Here is a 12,840-nt window from a genome sequence, read left to right as displayed (position 1 = left end):
TTTTAAATGGTTACTTTGAGAATGACATGGCAGTTTCACATGTATAAGTTATTAGCCAGCTGCTGTGCACGGGCAGTTTGCGGTGGTTGTAGCTCATGAGGTGGAGCAAGTCATCTACTAACTGGAGGTTTGGCAGTTCAATTCCTTGTTGTTCCAGTCTCCATACCAAAGTATCCTTTGCTCAGATATTGCATGAGTACACGATTTCTTTGAGTTATAGCAATTTTATTTGTCATGGTGCAAAATAGAAATTCGTCATTTTGCCAGGGTCACACCCTCTGACAAAAACTCAGTTTTCAATGTAGCCCAAGACCAACTTCTTAAGGCTTTTCCTGGACAAATTTAGTTAAGGTTGCTCGGGTCACCCACCTCTACTCTGTATCCCAAAGTGTTAAACATGACATTTCCTGTTTCCACTAGGTGGCGCTGTCACCAATGTCAAATATGGCAGTTGAAATGTTTTCAGGGGCGGAGCCTTATCACATGTGGGAAGTTTGGGCCAGATTGGACCATGTTTGAATGAGAGCAAATACAAATTTATTTATTTATTTATTTATTTCTGCCTGTCCCGTTTGGCTCTTTTGCCATCAGAATTATTGTCTAAAGGCAAAGAAAGATGCCCAACGGATTTACTTTACCAAATTGACCATCCCAGCCTTGCCGTAATGGTCCATTTGATTCACCTTTTATTGTTTATTTTATTTTCACTTACTGAATACGGGACAGACTTGACTGGGGGAAAGAAGGGGAGAAAGAAAGAGGGAAAGAACAACAGCGGAGAAGAGGGACGGGGGAGAAGGGCAAAAAACATAAACCAACAGAATGAGCAGAAAAAGAAAAAAAAAAGAAATAAAAAACGCATATATCGATCACCTGGATCACCTGCTGAGAAAGAAAAAAGAAAACAAGCAGAAGAGAAGAAGAGTAATAGAATAAACAACGTCACAATGATATATGGGAATATGACAGTAAATACTAAATATTAAACATTATTGTGCAGCACATAAGATCAACAGAACACAGTGTGCTTTGAGGTAGGAGCCAAAAAGGGTATAGTTTGTGGGTGTGATCACCTGTGTGTGCACCTGTGAGCATGGACGCGCTTGTTTTTTTAAAAGGTTCCTTCATGTAATAATCTGCTAGAGGGTGTGGGGGGGCCACAGCCCCGTCCTCCAGGGCATGAAGCAGGTATGGAGGAGATCAAAACTCCAGACATCCAGAGGCCCCCAGAACACAAGAGACCAAGGAAGACCAACAGAGGGGCAGCTGCGCCACTGTCCCAGAAAGAGCTGAGGAGAGTCCCAGATGAGGGCTCACTCAGCAGCCGCGGAGCAGAAGCCAGGGGGAGTTGCAGTGACGCGCCCGTGAGCTCCGCCGGCAGCCAGCCGTGCCTGAGTGACCGAGCCCCAGGCCGAGAGGCCGGGGGCACCCCACCTCCGAAGTGGCCCGAGCGAGCCCCAGGCTCCAGGCCCCGATAAGCGGCCGCCAAGGAGTGAGCCGGTGTGTACCTGGACGCCCATCCCCGGACACAAAGAACCACCAACGCACCGATGTCTGAGGGAGTCCGCCACTGGCAGGGGAAGTGGTGGTAGGTGGAGATAGGCCTCCAAACCTTGGAGGGCCTGAGATGTCCCCAGAGAGGTGGCGCCTGACACCCAACCTGACATATAGACACAGACATACAGGCACACACAGACACAAACATCCATTCCCACCCTCATGCTCTCATATGCACTTACTCCACACTCAACCAACGTGGAGACAGACATAAAGAGACGCTGTACACACGATCACACTCCCCAAGCGTACTCTACGAACCGGGTCTAGGTACCCTTGCCCCTGGAGGGGGGAACTGCACCCAGACCCAGGTGGTGTTACCCTTTTCCCTGCGGTGGGGAGAGGCAGACCGCCCCGACTCCGCAGCAGCAGGGAGGCCCCACACTCCAGACCGCAGTCGGACGGCCAACTCCTCCTCCTAGCCCCCCCGCTCCAGCAGGCCGCAGAGAATGGGGGTGAGAGAAGACTCCAAACCTCCCTCCACCCGCTCATTGTAGTGTTGATGCATGTGTGTTCTAAGGTGCATTTAAAACCCAGGAGGGCATGGAGCTACCTGCCAGAGAGCAGCAGGTAAGCGCATGGTCCCTCCTGCTAGCCCTCAATGTCTACGTGTATTTAAAATTGAGAGGTGGGCAACGACGCCAGGGGTGGGGTGTACACCCTGATGGTACTTTGGACTCCGTGTATCGTGCCCACCCCCAAGATCCTATATGTATGTGTAATGAGAGTGTGAGTAATGTGAATGTCTAAGTTGTGGGATAAAATTGAGGCAGAGGCAGCCAGAAGGGGACAGAGGGGGGGGGTGGCCTCCTCTGCACCCTGGTGACATACCCCTACTCCAAGGTCCTGCATGTGTGGGTGGTTGTGGTGGAGCGGGAAGAGGGAGGCAGCTGGAGATGGGGAGGGAAGGAAGGGAGGGGCAAGTGACCCCTCCCTGGGGCCAGCTCCCCCGCTGACCCCAGTAGGGGTCAGCGGGGGAGCTGACCCCTTAATTTAAAATGATCGCCGTGGCGCCACAGACTCACCCTATGACAAAAACTCAAAAGCTCCACAATTTAATGTGGCCCAAGTCTGTAGTTGAGACTGACCAAATATGATGTTGATTTGTCCCTATGAGGAGTTCGCAAAAGTACAACACCTGGAAATCAGCTGGAAAATATCACCTTCAATTGAACAACGGAAGCTAAATGTCCCTCCATCCATTCCCTTCCACTTATCCTTGTTAGGGTCACAGGGGGGCTGGAGACTATACACCCTGGACAGGTCGCCAGTCTGCCGCAGGGCTAACACACAGAGACAGACAACCATTCACACCTATGGGCAATTTGAAAGAGGTACCATAGGATGTTCATTGCCTGGGCCCTTCTGGCCTTAAGAATTAAAGGCATAGTACAATTAAACAAACCAAATGAGGGGTCCAATCATTGTAGTTTCATTCATAGTAGTTTCATTGGTTTCAATCATTGTAGAAACCAAATTGCCTGGCGACGGTATGATGTGTACGGCTGCATTTTTCCAGCAAGGCACCCAGGCTCTAAGTGGTGTCCTGATTGGAGCTTTGTATACTGGAGTGTGGGGCCACATGGGTATACCTACAAAAAAGTGCCTCACACTTATATCTAGACTCTAATTTTTGAGATTTATATTTCCATAGCCAAGTGAAACCCTACTGAGCCACAACAAAACTTTTAAATTAAATAATAAATATTTCAAATATTTTGGACCATTTAAACCATTAAAATCAGATTTAAATGAGCAGATTTCAATTACAAGTTCAGACATTTTTGCTGTTTAAGCGGTCAAAAGCCAAAACGAACCGTAATTCCTGCTATGGCACAGAAATGCTGTTCTCACACTTTAATGTACGCCAGTAATTCCAGATTCAGCACGTTTTTATCGACTGCTGGATCAGCTGGACTCAGATTACCTTTACTTGGCCAAGAAACAATTTTTGGAATTTGTTGGTGAAACCGACCAGAATGCAGCAAACTCGTCCAGCTGAGCTTTACGATCAAATACAAGCCACTGATTGGCAACGCTCCCCACTGGATCAATTAGGTGATAACGTGACATCGCTCTCATTATCACTCCTATGTAATTAGAGATTAAACTTAATTTGTGAGTAGATTTAATGCGATCTTCATTCAAATAGCCACTGAAGGTTCTGAGATGAACTTTGGGACTACTTAGTGAGAAAGTTTGACTTTGTGTTTTTATGAGACAAAGTGGAGTTAGCTGAGACATCACAGCTAAATGTTTCATCTGATCTGCTTAAACCAGCAGTAACTGATTTTAGAGATAAAGGCTGAAAACACCATATCAGCTGAGAGACAACAGCTGAATCATTTCTACAGTCACAGAGAAGCAGTTTAGCCTCTGTGTAGCCTGAGAGGAATAACCAGCAGCTTTATGGCTCTGCATCTCTGTGTGTGGACAACTGATGGGAGTGACTCACATTAGACAGCCGATGTGCTGAGGAGGCTTGTCAGAGTGTCTTGATGAAGAGTGAGGTTCCACAGCGCTGCTGTAAGAGCCCTTCAAGTCTGAGAAAACTGACACTAAATCCGATTACCTGCACTGTTTACGTCTCCATATTTGAAATCACATTAGTGTCTGTAATGTTCTCTTCCATTTAGTGTCTTTGAAATTGCGATTAATGGCTTAAATATGAAAGAAGATCCTCTTCATACTCCTTGATTTTACTCTTGTTAGTTGTTCACATTTTCTGTGAGTAGAAGACTAGTAGCTTATTTCAGCCTTCATATATGATTATTACGATTTACAGCATTGTAATTGGATGTGAAGAGCAGAAACAGTGGCTTCTTGGTTCCTCCTAAAAATAGATAATTACTTAAACAGCAGGCTGGCAGTGGATGTAAGTGGTAATGAACAGAACCAATAAAATTAATGAATAAAGCTATGGTAATGACTATTGATAAGCCATATATAGTGCTGCTTGTTGAGTCATCCTGGCTTTCAGGGCACTTCTGGGCAGTTTCACGCTTGCATTAGGAATGTCCAACAAATTAATCTCACAAAGCAGACTTCAATCATCAAATTTCCTGTGCAGAGTTGGAAGCGCACACATGCATCCTGCTTGCAAAAACCACTGGCTGGCAGAACATGTCGATAGTGTCATAGTGTCGATTAAACTATGGAATATTTGGATCCTACTAATCATTTTCTACTAGGAAAAGCAGCAATCAAAAAATTACCTGGCCCGATGAGTAACCCCTTTATTTCTCCTTTTGTTTATATTTTAACAAAGTCCAAGAAAATGCCCTTCGCATTACAGGCATACTGTACAGTACACAAATGTTGGAGGACTAGACCTTTTCTTTGTCGTTATTCATGAAAGTGTTGGGACAGTGATTCAGAGAACTGTGTAAGTCAGTCAGTTTGTATTATTGCTGCCACAACCATCCATGTTGCTAACGGCTGTTTTTGTAATAACACTGTTGAACTATTGTTCCTTTAAAGGTCCATCCTTCCTCTGCCGCTTATCCTTTTCAGGGTCGTGGGGGGCTGGAGCCTATCCCAGGTCACCAGTCTGTCACAGGTCTAACACATAGACACAGACAACAATTCACTTCTATGGGCAATTTAGAGTTTCCAGTTAACCTATCCTCACTAACTGCATGTCTTTGGACTGTGGGAAGAAGTCTGAGTACCCAGAGACGACCTACGCCAGGGGTGGGCAACTCCAGGCCTCAAGGGCCGGTGTCCTGCAGGTTTTAGATGTATGCTTGATCCAACACATCTGATTTAAATGGCTAAATGACCTCCTCAACATGTCTTGAAGTTCTCCAGAGGCCTGGTGATGAACTAATCATTTGATTCAGGTGTGTTGACACGGGATGAGATCTAAAACCTGCAGGACAGCGGCCCTCGAGGCCTGGAGTTACCCACCCCTGACCTACACAAACACGGGGAGAACATGCAAACTCCACACAGAAAGACCCCGGCCTGATAGTGGAATTGAGCTCAGGATGTTCTTGCTGTGAGGCAACAGTGCTAACTATCATGCCACAATAATTCCACAAACTAAGAAATGTAAAAAAGTAAGAATGACAGATGAATAAAGTGAAGTCTTTAGTTTATTAAATGCTTTGTTCTGTCCAGAATAACCAAACTTTAATGTGTTGTTTCTCTTAATTTACAGCCCCAATTAAAAAAAAAAAGCTGTTTAAAATTTGAATAAGATTTTCAAATCCCATGTTTTGTTCCCAGTAAAACAAAAAACATATGACATGTTCGATATGAGACCTTTTACTATTTCATGAAAAAATAAAAGCTTGATGGCAGCAAAACATCTCAAAAATGTAGGAAGGCAACGAAGGAAAAATACTAAAAACAAACAGCTGGAGGAACATTTTGCAACTAATAGTAACATAACTGGGTTTGAAAAGAACATCTAAGAGAGGGAGAACTTCTCACAGGTAAAGAAGGACAGATGTTGAGTAATCTGCAGCAAACTACTTCTTCAAACTGTGGAAAAACTAAAATTGTGAAGACTTTGAATATTTCATCGTCTGATTGTCTGCATACTATCATTAAAACATTCTGAAATCTCATTTTCATTGCATGGGGTCAGAAACGCTCACAGAAACCACTGTCTGTGCGTTTACCTCCTAATATCACCGCATAGTGTATTCAGCTGCTGTATGACTGAAAACAACTATCTGATTTAGTGATGGGATTTATTGCCTTAAGCTGTAAGGGAGGCAAGGAATTTTCCTCACACAGTATGATGGAGCGATCAAAAACAACACAAAGTTCCAGTTTTTTGAAAGCTCTTTCTTCAGAAGACCAGTCTTAAAAATAGCTGATCTCGAGGTAGCAGCTTCTTTGCTAAAAATGCCTCAGCAGCATTACAAGAGCCAGAATGAAGCTGGTGACTGTCAGACTGGGGGAGAAGGCTTACTTGTGCTGCATCTGGTAATAGATAACCCTGCAACTTAGCGTGCAAAGGGAGAATGCGTGAGTGCCCACTTTGTCAGATTGTCAATATGTCTTCAGGATACGGAGACAGAGTGGGTCTAGAGTTCAGAAAGAGTTTGCTGACGCGATCAGCAAGCCAATATGTTCACCACATTCTAGAAACACATCCATATACTGTAAATGCTGATGTATTTAAGGATGTAACTAATAATATCATTTGTGACATTTTTTATTCAGAGATTTCATTTATTGTAGGATCTACCTAACAACATAAAGCGCCTTGAGTCGACTATTGTTGTAATTTGGTCCTGTATAAATAAAATTTAATTGAATTTCCAGAGCAGGGATCTAAAGACAGTAAGAGACTTGAAAGCTGTGGGGCTGCAGGTCCTTTATAACACACTGCTTCTTTTATAGCATCTTTCTACTCATTTGAACACTTTCTCCCACAAGTCTCACTCTTCCAATCACACACTGCACAGGGGGAAGCTTGGGGAGTAACATTTTACACAAGGATACTCTGGCATGTAGACTGGAGAAGTCAGGGATTGATGCACCAGCCTGATGATTGGTAGATGACTAAATCTACCACCTGAGCTGCAGACAAACCTAAAACTGCTTTTCAAAACAAAATGAGAAATAACAAAAAGACAAAAAACAACAGAACGAAGAAAAACTAATTACTGGAAATCACATGGAACTTACTTGTTTATCCATCTAACACAAAAGACTAATTCAGACTCTTATTATTGGATTTAAAATAATATTGGGTTTGCTTGTTGGCACAAAATTGCGTGTCAACATATCCCAAGCTGCGTTATTTGGAGCTCTGCTTCAGGTCATGTGGAAATCTAAATCTGAAGCTAATTTATTTATTTGTTGCCATTATAGTGGTGATGGTCAATTTTAAACACTTTACATATGTTTTATTTTCAAATGTTGAGTTACTTTAACAACACTGTGTTGACAACTGACAGATAGATAAAGAAATAAACAAACAGTCTTGCATATATTCTGTAACTTTTGGGTAACCTGGTAAAGGCCACTGAAGCTTTCCAAAGTGAGCCTTTGTTACTTGTAAAGCAGGGGTCTCCAGGCCTCGAGGGCCACTGCCTGCAGGTTTTAGATCTCACCCTGGGCCAACACACCTGAATCAAATGATTAGTTCATTAGCAGGCCTCTGGAGAACTGCAAGACATGTTGAGGAGGCAATTTAGCCATTTAAATCAGATGTGTTGGATCAAGCACACATCTAAAACCTGCAGGACACCGGCCCTCGAGCCCTGGAGTTGGGGACCCCTGATGTAAAGTATTACTCAAAAAGATCCTGAGCAGCTTAAAACAGAATAATGCAAAAGACGTTTCATTAGCACTGAGTTCAAATGCATAAAAAAACCCCACCAGATGTATTTTGTTTATTTATCCATTCTTTTCTTTTTTCTTTTATCAACGATAGCTGCAGAGATGCTTTGAATGTATTTCTTGTTTTTCTGCCATGCTGCAGCCACACAGTCTCCACATGTTCAGCATGCTCCTGATAAATAGGACTGGGACCGATTAAGAAAACAAGCTGAGGATCCTTCTTTAACATCTCTGTGAAAAGAGAGAAATGAAACAACACCATGAAAATCTTTAAAAATAAGCTCTGCACACTGGTGAAGACTTTATTTCAAGGAGTCGATGAGATTTGACGTGTGTGGGCAGTCCCAGTGAATCAGGGCTTTGAGTGACTGATGATCAGTTATTACCTCAGGTGGATCCTGAGGGACACTGAGTGTGGTGGATCTGTGAGCAGCTTGAGGCTCTGATTAAAACATGACTGATTTGCGGTTTACTCAAACTCTGCCTGATTCACGAGTGTGCAGACACACACATGCATGCACATGAAAAGTTATGAAAAAGGTTTTCTGAAAACTGTAAGAACAGGCAAAAATAAATCTGAAAAAGAAAAAAACCCTGCAAAAATGTAAGTTCATAATTTATTCCAGTGCTCTTCTCTGTTGCACAGCAACAGTTTGGTAGTTTGTGAATACAAATGACTAAATCATATATTTCTCCTCAATTAACAGTTTCAGCCATAAAATCAACACGAGTATGTTAAAAATCTTTGTGGTATTTTTTCACACTCAATAACTTTGTTTTATTGGTATGTGAGTGTTTAATGGGAGCAATTATTAGTTTCCCTGATGTAGTCAAAACCAGTAATAATAACATAGTTTGGCCTGATATTACTGATTCTTTCCACACAGATTTTTTTGTCCTCTAAAGGCAGCAGGACTGATTCACACACACGGGGTAACACATTCATTCAGTCTGATAAATATGGCCATGGTGTGCTACGGTGGCTACAATGTTCCCCCTTTCAACTGGATTTGCTGATAATAATTAATTATATAATACGAGTAATAATAAAACCTATCAGTCAGTGTGTTATATATTGAATCAGGCACACATTCATAATGTGAAAACACTCTATGCATTATTGTAAAATCAGTAGTCACTGACATAAATGAGACATCTTATAAAGTGATCTATAGCAACATTGCACATCAGTTTGCCTGCTACATTTTACAGCGGTAAGTGTGCCTGAACTCTTTCACTGAAGTATTTAACCGGGATAAAATGTTACTTTCAGGTCTTCAAGATAAAATAGGAAATAAATAATGTCCAACTTTGCAGTTTTCTGCAGCAGGGTTCCTCTTTTATATGTACTATTAATATTCCCTCTACCCCAATACGCCTTCAGGCACCTGCTGCTGCAAAGGAGCCCCACAGCATCAGTGCTCTGCCAACCAGACTTCACCATCATCGTGAGAAATACTGCTGGGAAGTACAAAAGTGCAAATTTGATCTCCGCTTACTAACAGTGCTACTTATTAATACTACATATCTGCCCACTCTATTTGTAGTTAAAGGCTCTGCAAACCCACGCAGCTATGAGTAAAAACACCTGTGTGGGTGGATAAAAAAAATACATTCTGGATAATACATTTTTATTGATCAAAATGCCAAACAATACTCCAAATGTGCTCTGTCTCAAGCAGCAGCAGGAGCCACCATGAAAAAGTATAATTTTTTTCATGAATCCTTACTTTTATTGTTTGAAAATGTTGGAAAAATAATATTGGAGACATCTTTGTATTATCTTTATTTTATGAGGGGTGCGCCCGCCTCGCCCCCCGGTTGGTGGCATCTCTGCCCAACACATCTTAAAAATGCTACAAGTACAACATAAAACAAACAAAAATCCACAGCATAACACAGTGGTTTAAAAAACATTACAAAAGTGGCTTTTTTCAAAAGAAATATCCACAAGTCTCCTTCACTGCATTTCTCATGGTGTTTTTTAGATTCACCAATAGTCAGAGGCCTGGTTACATTCCAATTCCCTGCTTAATTTTCAACCATTGCTTTGTCCTCATGATGCAGAGTCACTACAATTGATATAAACTAATCAACTAAAACTGATATACATTTATAGACTGGAGATTAATACTAAAATTCAAATTGTTGAAATAGTTGAAAAGTTTAATCTTTTAGGTTTTAACAATTAATCAACATTAGCCAGAAAACATCGGAAATGTAAGACCACAGCGACTGGAACATGCAGTACTGGTTCGGGATTAACAGGAGCTTCACATCAAACTATCCAGTTTAGTAAACATATAATACATGAAAAAAAAAAGTGTTTGATGGCTTATTTTATTTTCAGCGGACCCGCAGAATCAGCAGATGGTGAAGACGTGAAGGCTGCTCCTTAGTGTTGAGCTACAGACGAGGAGCCCATTGGCTTCATGGAAATGTGGTGAGGGGGGAGCGGGGCTTCCTGCGCTATAAAAGCGGAATGTGCGCGCGTGGAGAGGACGGTACCTTCAGTCAGTCGACCGGTGAGCATCACAGAAATCCACACGCAGACACGCACAGCGAAGCCATGAGTGAGGTAGGTTCTTCTTAGTAAATCGCTTTTTCCGCTTTGTGTTTGTACTTTGGCGTCAGAGACAACTGATATTCCGGACTTGGTATAAAGTTATAAGAGCAGAGCTGCAGATTCAAATAATAATAACATTTAACCCTCGCTTTGTCCAACACTCTTGCTGCTGAGATAATCGATATTCAACTTTGGTGTAGAGCCATAAAAATAACATGCACACATGTTTAACATGAAGAATGAGCTCAGTGTGCGCTTTTCTCGATTTTTCCACACATTCCTACATTTTACGCAAAAAAGCGATAAGCGATAGTGTTACAGTGAGTCACAGCCTAGATGAATATTGCTTCTGTTGTCATGACTGGAACTGATGTGCAGCTACCAGGCAGACTCTCAGCATACGTGATGGGATTTTTGCAGCTCTGATGATCTTAATCACTTCACAAACTTAAAATGACAGCCAGCACAGTCAGGTTGTTTGAGCCACTCCTCAAACCGCTGAACTGTGTGTGTGTGTGTGTGTGTGTGTGTGTGTGTGTGTGTGTGTTGAAGTTTTACTGGTGAATATGGCTACCAGTGACATTTCAGGCAGCATTGACCTACACAGTTAGTCTAATCACACAACTATTCAGATGTGATAGAAGAAGCCAGTCTGATAATGTCAGAGTGGATTAGAAGTAAGAGTGTTCACTGGCAGGGTAAGTCCTGTTGTTTCTGAATTATTCAAGGATAGCTGGGAACCCAGGGAAATAAAACATTCCTTGAGCATTCACAAGGAGCCAAGGCTCCAACAAGACCGCTCGTTCAACCCAAGAACCTGGACTGACTAAAACCATATAATACAAGGCTACTTTTAACCTGTCTCTAGCTCTGAGTCCACTGTTGGGCTTTATTATGCAGTAATTTTGTCACTCGATTAGTGCTTCCAGTGTATGTAAATTGTGATGAACACCAGCTGTCTCTACCTTATGAATCTTTTATTGGAGACTTGTTATGTCTTTTTGTTCACTCACATACACACATACACAAACTCACTGACTTCTCTCTTCCCCTCCTGTGTGCTGCTTACAGAGTGAAGTTAAAGTCCAATAAATAAGTTATTATTACACAAAGGAAAAGTCATGAAATAAAATTGCATAGCGCATGTCTGTGATGGATTCTTGTGTCTTTAAAAACAGCAAGACCAGGGCAGGAATCTGTTGCTCTGAATGAATAATTAAATGCAAATCAGTGGTGGGCTCCATTTACCTTTAAACACTGCTCTTCTAGCTCTTTTTTATTGCGCTCAGAATCCCACACAGTTTTAATGCTCGTCAAGATAACCGGCATTCCCACCAGAAGCAGAGAAGACTCACATCACTATAGAATCATTAACAACAACAACAAACTTTATTTATATAGCACTTTAAAAAACAGTGGTATGCCAAAGTTAACATACAAGAGGGTCAGATATAAGTAATAGAGACAGATGAAGGCAAGTACCATGTATGCTCGCAGGTTGATGGCATTAAAAACACAGAAACAAAAGAAATACAAATAAAAGCATAATAGAACAATATGTGCAAAGGATAAAAGAGTCAAGAAAAATTTAAAAATAATTTAAAGTTAAGAATAGAACTAAAGTAGCAGCAAGCATTAACTGGTAGAAAAGGCTAAGTTAAATAAACAGGTTTTAACCGCGATTTGAAGGATTGAATGGAATCGGACTCACGGATAGTAATGGGGAGGTTATTTCACAAATTGGGTGCAGCCAAGGCAAATGCGCGGTCACCTGTAGTCTTCAGCCGGGATCTCAGCTGTACTAAAAGTGACTGGGAAGATGATCTGAGTACCCCAGCACGGGTGTATGATCTAAGTAGTTCAATTAAGTTGTCTAGACAATGGGGGAGACCTTTATCAAAAACACGGAGACTTATTTCTCTAGTGACACTTGATCTTACCACCTAAAGCAAGTACAGGCAGTGCATATAAGCAATAAATATGCCTATAAACACTGTGTAACTGCATTACAGCAATCTACCGAGGCTAAATCCTGTTTCAAAGCCAGACAGCACTCTACACCAGCCAACCTACTGCCTGGATTGGTAGTGTTTTAAAAATCAATGCATGTATCACTGTCGTATTAAGCCTTACACTGTGCTATGATTCATGAAAAAAAAAGGCCATAAGTGATCCCCTGCTGTATTGTTCAGGCTCGGACTGATTCATCTTTGGCAGTGTCCACAAACATCAGGCAGTCTGAGGCTCCTGTCGAGAAAGTGGCTTAAATGTGCTGCCTGTCACCATAGTGATGAACAATTCTGCATTTCCAGCCAGTAAGAGGCTTTGAAATTACATTAGCAGCATTTTAGGCTGGTGAGGACTGCATTGCTGATGTTTATGTTGCATATTATCCATAAATCTCTCAACATTTT

At 42.0% G+C, this 12,840-nt stretch overlaps 1 protein-coding gene across 3 annotated transcripts in view; it reads left to right on the top strand.

Annotated features, from left to right (window-relative positions):
• The first annotated feature begins 9,891 nt into the window (after positions 1-9,891).
• The window catches only part of pcp4a (Purkinje cell protein 4a), a 31,077-nt gene continuing 28,128 nt past the window's right edge, over positions 9,892-12,840 (top strand). For 2 of the 3 annotated variants that reach the window (XM_082548083.1, XM_082548082.1), the window contains exon 1: positions 10,348-10,438. Coding sequence is in view for 1 of the 3 variants with exons in the window: in XM_082548084.1 (XP_082404210.1) it covers positions 10,343-10,438 (96 nt within the window). In the remaining 2 variants the exon portion in view is untranslated. Of the gene's footprint in view, positions 10,114-10,210; positions 10,439-12,840 lie in introns of those variants that run through there. The other variant, XM_082548084.1, reaches the window with a different exon arrangement.

Source organism: Aulonocara stuartgranti (genome assembly GCF_965226115.1).
Source record: "Aulonocara stuartgranti genome assembly, chromosome: 10".
NCBI classification, from domain to species: domain Eukaryota; kingdom Metazoa; phylum Chordata; class Actinopteri; order Cichliformes; family Cichlidae; genus Aulonocara; species Aulonocara stuartgranti.
This window is presented reverse-complemented; position numbering and strand designations above follow the sequence as displayed.